This window comes from Mesoplodon bidens (genome assembly GCF_964165515.1).
Source record: "Mesoplodon bidens genome assembly, chromosome: 10".
Lineage (NCBI taxonomy): Eukaryota > Metazoa > Chordata > Mammalia > Artiodactyla > Ziphiidae > Mesoplodon > Mesoplodon bidens.
Window position 1 is genome coordinate 56,282,916 of NC_138172.1, and position 12,260 is coordinate 56,295,175.

General features: G+C 36.2%; 1 protein-coding gene across 4 annotated transcripts in view; it reads right to left on the bottom strand.

Moving 5' to 3' along the window:
- The window catches only part of ZCWPW2 (zinc finger CW-type and PWWP domain containing 2), a 152,497-nt gene that overhangs the window by 22,413 nt on the left and 117,824 nt on the right, over positions 1–12,260 (bottom strand). For all 4 annotated transcript variants that reach the window (XM_081245815.1, XM_081245817.1, XM_081245816.1 and 1 more), the window contains exon 5: positions 941–987. In XM_081245815.1, coding sequence (XP_081101941.1) covers positions 941–987 — 47 coding nt within the window. The remainder of the gene's footprint in view (positions 1–940; positions 988–12,260) is intronic.

Below are 12,260 nucleotides of genomic sequence, written 5' to 3' on the forward strand. Positions count from 1 at the left end.
AAAGATAGATTAAAAAGAGAAAAGCATACAGATTTATCTAAGGTAAGTTTTATGTGACAGGGAGCCTTCATAAGGAAATGAAGATCCAAAGAAGCAGTTCAACCTATAAATCAATCAATCAAAGTAAAAAAAAGCCCATGGAAGAAATGGGCAAGGATATGCATAGGCAGTTTTCAGAAGAAATATGTCCAATAAATACATGAAAAATGCTCAACCTCACTAAAATAAAAGAATAAATAACAGCAGATGGAAGTAACAATGGCATATTTTTCTCCTTTCAAATATTGGCAAATATGTAAAAATTGGTGATATCTAAAGCTGGTAAGGGAGTGGGAAAAGCATTGGTAGTGGTGGACACAAGGAGAGAAACTACTATTCGAGAATACTGTCACTTAAGAAGACTGTCAAGGCTCAACCTACCCCAATCACAGTTTTGACAGTAACTAGAGTTAAACATATCTCCACACACAATGTATAGAACGACATGTTAAAATTTAAAAATTCTTTTAAAATGCTATTAACTTTATAAATTTTCATTAAAAGGATTCATACAAATGTCTGATATTGTTCTCTACTTAACTTTAAGGTAAAGTCCATATTAAGCTGTGAATTTTAATTATTTGAATTTTCTATGAAGATTGCATACATTATAATAACATGACATATTAAAAATATTTTAGCATATGAGAGTATGTACAAATAAAAGCAATTGTTTATTTGTTAACTTACAATATTTCTATTATTGTAATATTTGATAATTCTATAACATTGATACAAGTAACCATAAATATTAAATTCCTAGTGTCAATTAACATTTAGAAGAAAAATTTGATTATATGTCATTTTGATTTAAAATATTAATTTAATTTTCTTTTAAAAATAGTGTTAATCAGATTGAATTTGAAGTCTGTATATTTGATTTAATAAAACATGATCTTACCCTTTTCTTGGCCACCACAGCAACTCTGCCATCTGCTTTGGATTTGCCTGTAAGATAATAAGGTATGGATGCTTCAAAAAAGTGAACTACACTCCTGTTCAAATAAATGCAACATTACACAGTTAGAATTTTCTACTTTCTCATACCATGATATGTGTTTTCAGTGGTTCTTTTGATCAAAATGCTAACAAACTCAGCTCCCAGAGTTGAGTAAAACGAAGTCATCCCAAAGTAATAACATCAGGGATTGGTATACTTATTTGACAAACCTCCTCCCTTAAATCTGATGGCTGGTTGGATGTCCACCAGCTAGCATCTAGTGTATCTCATTTCTAGACTCTGGTCAGCTTATGTGCTCTAGAGTACGTAGGACCTGGAATTAAATCCCAGCTACCTCTACGTGTACATCTATTGGGCTGGCCAAAAAGTTTGGAAAAACTCTAATGAACTTTTTGGCCAACCCTATACTACCAGCCAGACACGTATTAAAGACTTCATAGAGACAGTATCTTATTTAATCCCCGTGATAGTTTTAAAAGAGGCGTACTCCATCCGCACTTCACAGCATGAGGTCATGCAGTGGGGGCAGATCCATTCAACTACAAGTCCCTAAGCTTTATGCCTGCTGCTTCCATCTGGGGTCCCTGAGCTGCCAACAGTGCATCAGAGAAAGACTCAGAAAGAATGAAGAGTCTAATCAAATAGAGAACAGATGACCTTTGAACAACATGTGGATTAAAAGTGCCGACCCCTTGCACAGTGAAAAATCCACATATAATTTTTGACTACCCTAAAACTTAACAACTAATAGCCTACTGTTGAATGGAAGCCTTAGTGATAACATAAACAGTCGAGTAACACATATTTTGTATGTTATATGTATTATACACTGTATTCTTACAATAAAGTAAGCCAGAGAAAAGAAAATGTTATTAAGCAAATAGTAAGAGAAAAAACATTTACAGTACTGTACTGTATATATCAGTGCTGTAAGTTATCTGTTTACAAGATGAATCATCTGCCTGTCAGTACCTACAGCAATAATGTCTTCTATGATACAAAACACTGTAGATGTCATATGTATTAATAACACTAGACATCAAAAATTAAAAGATAATGTGAAAAAGAAATTCATGTTTAACAAAGAAACAGCAACATGACTGCCTTATGGTTGTCTAGTGCAATAGATATGATTGTTTCACAGTAGCCTTTCCTATACACTAATGAATAAATGGTTATCACATTTTTATGGCATAGAGTAGTACAGTCATACTCATAAGACAGGATGGGAAACACTGTTACATTTTGTTAAAAACCCCTTACCTGTGATGATAGGTTGATATGCAGTATCTCCAATTATGAGAGAGAGAAAGAGAGACATACTGTATGGTAATATAATTCTTTGAAAGCAAAGTTATAAGATAGTAAGAAAACTAACATGTTATTACTTTTATGTTAAATATCACTCATCTTATGCCTATATAAGGTTAGGCTATCCACTTCAGTACACACCTTGCACACAACGTTCTACATGACGAATGCTTTGGGTGCTGATGAGGACACAAAAAGTCTCATACAGTACTTGCCATACAGGTATTCGATTTTCACACGAAGATACTCTCATAATACACAACTGATAAGTTTATTAACTGTATGTCAAGATGATTATTTACTATTGATTGAGTAGAAGTGGATCATCATAAAGGTCTTCATCCTCGTCAACTTCACGCTGACTAGGCCGAGGAGAAGGACGAGAAGGAGGGGTTGGACTTGCTGTCTCAGGGGTGGCAGAGGCAGACAAAGTGGAGGAGATGGAAGGGGAGACAGGAGAGGCAGGCACATTTGGTGTAGCTTTACAGAAGTACATCTTAATTTCTGTCTGCTTTTTTTGCTTTTTCATTTCTCCAAAAATGTTTCTATATGGTACCAACCCTTCTACCGTTTGCTTTAGTTTCAGTGCCTGTACCGTACAAGGGTTCCTGTTGTGTTGCTTTAGCCCATATCATAGAAGAGTCCATGTCATAAAAAGTCAAAACCCATCTTGAATATTTGGAAGCCTTCTGCCAGCTTGTCTGATGTCAATTTGTTTTCTGGCACTGCTTCTTCTACATCCTCTTCCTCATCTAGCCCTGGTTCAGAAGCACTCATCTGTTAATTCCTCTGGTGTGGTGTCTCTTAGCTCTTGAATTTCTCCAAGATCCATATCTTGAAACTCTTCGCCCCCCACCCTTTTTGCCTTATCTACAATCTCTTTCATGATTTCCTTGACTGGCTCCATCGTAAATCCTGTGAAGTCATGCACAACATCTGGTCACAGTCTTCTTCAGCAGGGATTTATTGTTTCAGGCTTGATGGCTTTCACAACTTTTTCTATAACAACAATGACATCTTCAATGGTATAATCCTTCCAGACTTTCATGACGTTCTATCAGTATTCTCTTCCACAGCGCTGACAATTCCTTCCATAGAGCACTGTGAGTAATGAGCCTTACAAGGTCCTTATGACCCCCTGAATTAGAGACGTTGTGTTTGGGGGACAAGTAGGCCACTTTGACGCCTTCAGTGTTGAACTCATGGGGTTTTGGGTGGCCAGGGGCATTGTCTAATATCAGAAGAACTTTAAAAGGCAGTCCCTTCCTGGCAAAGTACTTCCTGACTCCAGGGACAAAGCACAGATGAAACCAATCCAGAAAAAGGCTTCTTATCGGGCTTCCCTGGCGCAGTGGTTGACAGTCTGCCTGCCGATGCAGGGGACATGGGTTCGTGCCCCGGTCCGGGAAGATCCCACATGCCGCAGAGCAGCTAGGCCCGTGAGCCATGGCCGCTGAGCCTGCACGTCTGGAGCCTGTGCTCCGCAATGGGAGAGGCCCGCGTACCGGGGGGCGGGGGGAGGCTTCTTGTCATCCAGGCCTTCTTCTTGTAGTACAACCAAAAGACTGGCAGCTGCTGTTTATCTTTTCCCTTCAAGTCTTATGGGTTCGCAGCTTTATGGATAAGGGCAGTCCTGATCATAAACCCAACTGCATTTGCACAAAATCATACAGTTAGCCTATTCCTTCCTGCTTTAAATCCTGATACTAGCTTCTTTTGCTTACTAACAAATATCCTTCGTGGCATTTTTTTCCAGAATGCACTTTTGTTTGCATTAAAAATCTGTTCAGGCAGACATCCTTTCTCCTCAGTGATTTAATGGTGTCTGGGAACTTGTCTCCTGCCTCTTGGTCAGCAGAAGCTGCTTCTCCTGTTATCTTGACATTTAAGTCAAACCTCTTTCTAAAATTATCAAACCATCCTTTGCAGGCATTAAATTCTCCAACTTTAGATCCTTCACCTTCCATTTGCTTTAAGTTGTCAAATAATGACCTCACTTTTTCTTGAATCATATTAGAGTCTAATGTATGTCCTTAGCAAACCTGCACCCACATTAAGGCCACAACTTCAAGATAAAAAGGTACTGCACAAAAAGTGCAAGGTTTTTGCACATGCTGGTGTAACCACAGTGATGGCTTCACAAATTTCCTTTCCTTCTCTTTTTTATTTTTAAACAATGGTTGGATTCATCCATCTTGAAATGGTGGCAACTTCAGCTGCAGACCTCAATCTATGGTACACACCAAGCATGACTTATTTCTTGGGAGCACTTCCAACATCACGAGTGGCACTTTGTGGGTCCCATGGTGTTATTCAGGGTTTATGGTATTGCACTAAATATTATGGAAAATATTGGGCTGGCCAAAAAATTCGTTCAGTTAGTGAATACATTGTTCAATAAAATTCTTGGTAAAAATGAAAAACGCGTCTTTTATTGTTACTTAAAACCGAACGAACTTTTTGGCCAACCAAGTACATGAGAACCACGAGAAAGAACTTTCTACTGTGATATGCAACTTAGTGGAAAGACGAAGTGCTCGTGCAGAGGTGACTGGTGTCACAGCGTTTTAAGCAGATGTGCACTACATTTGGGCTCACTGCTACAGCAGCAGGAGATGGCTAGGAAAGTATTACCGTAGTACAGTGTGTATCACAGTTATCTTTATGCAATCATGGTTTAATACTGCATTTTTATGCTTGTTTACATTTCTCTCGACTATGAATGGTTCCACATACAACCTGTGTTTGCATACATTTTGATAAATTTTAACTTTTTATAACAGATTTGTGCATATTTCATGGTAGTAAATGATAAAATAGACTAGTATCTACATATATTTTAATCATTCATGACATACCTTTTTCTTAATTTTTTCAATATTTCTAGGCTATGCAGTTCATCTGTGAATTTTTTCAAGTTGTCACAAATCTCCCCAAAATTTTCCATATATTTATTAAGTGAATTCGTTGAAATCTGCATGTAAGTGGACTCACACAGTTCCAACCTATGTTGTTCAAGGGTCAACTGTATAGAAAATTATTTCAAGATATCATTTTGATATGAGCAAAAGTATGTATGTGTGTATATTAGTAAAAATCATTGGCACAACTGTTGGATTTTTAAAAAATGTTCAATCTGGAATTTCATTATTGAATAGATTATATGTAAGTATTTATTCATAGATATGTTTTAGAAACCTTAATATTGTGGTAATGAAAAATGGAAAGAGCTATGGACATTAATTGTAAAGTTTTAGGGTTACATTTAACATTAAAGAAAAATGCATAGAAATTTAATTTATCAATATAGAATTATAATTCACAATGAACATGTAAAACAAACAAAAAGGATAAATACCCATGAATATAAGAGAAAGTAAATGCTTGCTATCTAAAAGCAAATTTTGTAGTAAAAAAACTATTTTTCATAAAACATAGAAATCTAGAGGAACAGGTTATTATATTTATACCTACAACTGGCTGGCCACATGTAAACTGTCCTTTTTCCTGTGCTCAGCTGTGTGCCTGAAATAATCCCTTCTTCTGGAGTACTTTTTCCCTACTGATGAACGTACAAGACCATCTACCGACACAGATGATTCTTCAACTAGGAGAAATTCCCACCTCTTTTGCAAATCCATAGTCACCTTAGGCCATAGAACTTTCTAACTTGTACTGATATTATGGTTACTTCTATATATGTGTAAGCACTCTGCAAGGCTAAGATGTGTCTCAAGGCAGGGACCATTTTTCATATGCATAGGTGCTCAATTTTTTATACTTAATTAAATATATATGTATTTTATTCAAAATATTATATGGATCTGAAATATATACTGTACCTGAACAAATTAGTATAATTTATTAATTGAAATACATAGAATATTTACATGGCATAAGTTACTATACTAGACAGTGTAAAATATAAAACACTGTATGTTCTCAGACCTTCAGTTTCTTTACTGATAACCCAGGAGTAATATACTGGTATACTGTGAGATTTAAATAATATAATCTATATAAATAAAGCTCCTAAAACAATGTCTGGTGGATTTTAGATAATCAAAAATGTTCTCTTCCATTTTAGCTAATTGGTATGTGTGTTAGAGAAAGAGAGAGACCTCCTTGTAGTACTAGGAAAAATAGTTCATTGATGATATATTTCACTATTGTCTCTTTTTAAGTGATTCCATCATTATTCCATTTAAATAATTATTTGTCTTTCAAACATAGTTGGGAATAATTGATGAGTAATGATAAAGTAGCAAAATGTTTCAAAAGAGAGGAAAAAATAAGATCGTGGCCCAGTGAAACCTGATAGCAGTTACAAGATAGAATAAGTTTTGTTGTATCTAAAAATTTTTTTCTCCCTGTCCTTTTGAAGACCTCTGATAACAATAAAAATCACAATGAAATATTAATCTGTACGAATAGCTAAAACTGCACAAAAAGAAACACAGAAACTAAAATTGGATCCAAAGGACCCTGATCATATATTGAGAGTTAATGATAACAGAATAGAAATTTATGTTTCTCCTCAAAACGTTAAGTCATTCTTATGTAAAATTTCCAGTAGGGAGATGAATTGGGAACAGAAGTATCCAAACTGTTGTTCAAGGAACATTTTATGCTCAAAAGTTGCAGAATCATCTTCCAGTGCAAGAGAACCACTCTAATTTCAAATGCCAAAGGGAAATTCTAATGTAATACTTAAAAACAAAACAATAACTAGCGGTTTCTCTGATAGTAACAGTAGGTCCATGTTCAACTTCAGCAGCATTAACTACTTTCCAAGAGCTGCATTCTCCCTAGTGAGAAAGGTTTAATTTCCTCCCTTCAGAAATCTCTGCATGTAAGGACCCTCACACACAGAGTGAAAAGCAGTTAACAGGAAATGTAGATTTGGATAATTAAAAGGGCCTCTTCTGAGCTACATCCAAATCATATTTTTAAAGTATAAAAGAGAAGCTGCAGGTAGAAAATGAAAATGTTCCAAATGAGTAGAGATGGTTATGCCTCATGACTCATAACAGATGTTAAAAATTTTTATTTACAACCATATTAGAGAGAGGTACAAATATTAATATAAATCAATGGCTTCTCTTCTTTAAATAATTTTTCTAAAGCTTGTCCATTCATGGCCTCAGAAAAACTGTCAGTATGTTCTTTAAACATGACAGCTGAGAGCATTTTCTTAAAAACAGAAAGGACAGTCCAGTTTCTTGTCTGTCAGTAAAGAGCTTAGAAGTCACCACTCTGTCCTAACAACAAGTAAAAAGATGAACAGAATGAAAATCAGTAACTCTTCTTAGATCCCTCAGGGAGTGAGTTCACAGGGCAAACCACTGCCCCCAAATTTGGAGAGACAAATTGCTTACTGGCAAATTAAAAGAACCACAATTTACTGGAGTTGAAACCTCACCAAGAGCCAATGCCTGGGAGGGAAATAGGAACTGAAATTCACGAAGTGCTGGAGGCTCAGTGTGAACAAGCCTGAGAGAGAAAAACCCCAGACGGATCCAGCCCTGGGGGAGGGAGATGTACTTTGGTGAATTTACCTCCAGGAACTCCATCAAGTTCTCACAGTGCCAACTGGGAAAATTATTCCCTGTGCTTCAGGCAGTGGGAGGAAAAAAGTAACGGTTCTGAAATATGCCAGAGCTTTCAATTCTTCTAACAACACCTGCCCTCAAGAGAAACTATTTTACCAGAACCTAACCTACTGGGTTTTTTTCAGAGCCTAACCAGTCTGGGGGAAGGGAAATGCCCAAATCCAGTCTGCTGTAGCCTTCCATGTGGGGGAAGGGAATTCCAACTCCAGCCCCCTTCAGCCATCATGGACCACCTAAGTGGTAAAGAAAAAAAAAAAAAATGAGAAGCACTCATGAAACTCAAAGCCCAGGACTGAGACCTAATCACAGGACTACAAAATGCCTCCCCAACCCCACACAGCTTACCACTGCACTAGTAAAGTCCTCTTTACCACAATTCTTTTTACCTAGTACATCATACTCACCTTTCCACAAAAAATTACAAGGCATACTAAAAGGGAAATCACAGTTTGAAGTGACAGAGCAAGCGCTGTAAGCAGACCCAGATATGGCATAGATGTTGGAATTATCAGACTGTGAATTTAAAGCAACTACAGTTAATATACCAAGGGCTCTAACGTTAAAAGCAGACAACTTGCAAGAACAGGTGTGCAATGTAAGCAGAGATATAGAAATTCTAAGAAATAATAAAAAAGAAATACTAGAGATCAAAACACTGTAACAGAAAAGAAGAATGCCTTTGATGGGCTCATCAGTAGACTGGACACAGCTGAGAAAAGACTCTCTGACCTTGAGGATACATCAATAGAAACTTCTAAAACTGATAAAGCAAAGAGAAAAAAGACTGAAAAAAAAAACTGAACAGAATACCCAAGATCTATGGGACAACTACAAAAGTGTAACATGCGTGTAATGGGAATACCAGAAGGAAAAGAGAGAGAGAAAGGGACAGAAGAAATATTTGAATTAATAATGACTGACAATTTCCCCAAATTAATGTCAGACACCAAACCATAGCCCCAGGAAGCTCAGAGAACACCAAGCAGGACAAATGCCAATAAAAACTACACTTAGGCATGTCCTATTTAAACTGCAGAAAATCAAAAATAAAGAAACTTCTTGAAAGAAGCCAGAGAGGGGAAATTCTTATCTTTGCTCCTTACCTATAAAGGAGGGAAGATAAGAATTTCATCCAATTCCTCTCAGAAACCGTGCAAGTGAGAGGAGAGTGGAGTGAAATATTTCAAGTGTTGAGGGAAAAACCCCCACAAAATTAGAATTCTCTACTCTGTAAAATTATTCTTCAAAAGTAAAGGAATAGGGCTTCCCTGGTGGCGCAGTGGTTGAGAGTCCACCTGCTGATGCAGGGGACACGGGTTCGTGCCCCGGTCCGGGAAGATCCCACATGCCATGGAGTGGCTGGGCCCGTGAGCCATGGCCGCTGAGCCTGCGTGTCCGGAGCCTGTGCTCCGCAACGGGAGAGGCCACAACAGTGAGAGGCCTGCGTACTGCAAAAAAAAAAGTAAAGGAATATACAAATTGTGAGACGAAGAAAAATTGGAGGAATTTATTGCTAGAAGTCCTGCCTTACAAGAAATGTTAAAAGAGAGATAGAGGGACTTCCCTGGTGGTGCAGTGGTTAAGAATCTGCCTGCCAATGCAGGGGACACGGGTTCGAGCCCTGGTCTGGGAAGATCTCACATGCCGTGGAGCAACTAAGCCCATCCACCACAACTACTGAGCCTGCACTCTAGAGCCTGTGTGCCTAGAGTCCATGCTCTGCAACAAGAGAAGTCACTGCAATGAGAAGCCCATGCACCGCAACTAAGAGTAGCTCCTGCTCACCACAACTAGAGAAAGCCCACGAGCAGAAATGAAGACCCAACACAGCCAAAAATAAATAAATAAAAATAAATAAATCTATTAAAAAAGTTATAAAAGAGATAGAAAATGGTATAAACCAGAAATTTGGATCTACATAAAGGAAAAGCAGCAGAGAATGACTAAGTAAAGGTAAAAACTTTTATTTTTCTCATTCTTAATGTATCTAACAGAAAATACTTTGTTCAAAATGATAGCAACAATATATTCAATTATATATTATGTGTGTGTGTGTGTGTATGTATGAAATGAATGACAACAATGATACAATGGACAGAAGAGAAATCAGGAAATTTTTGTTAATATAAGGTACATTCATTACTCATGAAGTTATAAAGTGTTATTTGAAAGTGGACTTGGATAACTGTAAATGAATATTGCAAACTGTAGGAAAACCACTAGAAAAATTAAAAAGAAAGAATAATTGATATGCTAAGAAAGGAGAGAAAACAGAATTATATGAAGTGCTCAATTAACACTACAAAAGGCAGAACACACTATAGACTACTTCATTTAACAACAGCAGATACACATTCTTCTCAAGCTTGCTTGGAACATTCACCATGATAGACTACATTCTGGGCCACAAAACATACCTTAAAAAGTTAAAGAAATAGATATCATATAGGGTTGGCCAAAAAGTTCACTCAGGTTTTTCCGTAAGATGTTTCGGAAAAACCTGAACGAACTTTTTGACCAATCCAATAATCTGCTCTCATATCACAACGGAATAAAAGTAGAAATAAAAAACAGAAGGATAACTGGAAGATCCCAAAATACTTGGAGCTTTAACAACACATTTCTAAATAACATATGGGTTACAAAAAATCTCAAAAGAAATTTTAAAATATTTTGAATGAGATGAAAAAATAAATATGGCTTATCAAAATTTGTGAGATACAATGAAAGCAGTGTTTAGAGGGGAATTTATAGCATTAAATGCATATATTATGAAAGACCAGAGATCTAAAACCAGTATGCTAAGCTTCCACCTTAGGAAGCTAGAAAAAGAAGAGCCAGTTAAATCTAAAGTAAACATGAGAAAAGAAATAAAAATTAGAGGAGAAACAAATGAAATTGGAAATGGGAAGTCAATAGAGAATATTAATAAAACCAAAAGCTGTTTCTTTGAAAAATCAATAAAATTAGTAAGCCTCTAGCCAGGATAACTAAGAAAAGAAAAGAGAAAACAGAAATACTAGTGACAAAGAATGAAAGAGAGGGCATCATTACAGATCCCATGGACTTTAAAAGGATAATAAATAAATGTTATGAATAACTCCATGCCCACAAATTTGATAACCTAGATGAAATGGACAAATTCCTTGAAAAACACAATCTGCCAAAAGTCACTCAGGAGAAACAGACAATCTGAAGAGCATGTATCTGTTTAAAAATTGAATCAATATAATAAACTTCCAAAACAGAAAGCATCAAGCCCAGGTGAGTTCTCTGGTGAATTCTACCAAACATTTAAGGAAGGAACTATACCCATTCTCTATAAACTCCTTCAGAAGATAGAAGCGAACAGAATATTTCCTAATTCATTCAATGAAGCCAGTATTACCTGAAATACCCAAACCAAATAAAGACATTACATGAAAACCACAATCAATATTTCTCATGAACATAGATGCAAAAATCCTCAACAAACTATTAGCAAACCAAATCCACCGATGTATAAAAAAGAATTACATACCACAATCAAGTGAGATTTATTCCAGGTATACGAGGCTGGTTCAACATTCAAAATCAATTAATGTAATCCATGACATCAATAGGCTAAAGAAGAAAAGTCACATGATCATATCAATAGAAGCAGATAAAGCACTTGACAAAATACAACACCCATTCATGATAAAAACTCACAGCAAACTAGGAATAGAGGGAAACTTCCTCAATTTGAGGAGAATCTACAAAAAATCTACAGCTAACATCATCCTTAATGGTGAGAAATGCAAAGCTTTCCCACTAAGATCAGGAGCAAGTCAAAGACATTCCCTCCTCACCACTCCTTTCAATATTGTACTGGAACTCCTAACTAATGAAATAGGACAATAAAAGAAATAAAAGATACAAATTGAGAAGAAATAAATAAAACTATCTTTGTTTGCACATAACATGATCATCTAAGTAGAAAATCCAAAAGAATCAAGGAAAATACTCCTGAAAGAAATAAGTGATTAGAGCAAAGTTGCAGGATACAAGGTTAATATTAACACAAAAATCAATTGTTTTCCTATTTACCAGCAATGAACAAGTGGAATTTGAAATTGAAAACACATTATCATTTATGCAGACACCCCCCAAAATGAAATACTTAGCCATAAATCTAACAAAATATGGACAAGATCTATACCAGGGAAGCTATAAAACTCTGATAAAAAATGAAAGAAGATCTAAATAAATGGAGAGAGATTCCATGTTCATGGATAGGAAAACTCAATATTGTCAAGATCTCTGTTCTTCCAAACTTGATCTATAGATTCAATGCAATCTCAATCAAAATCTCAACA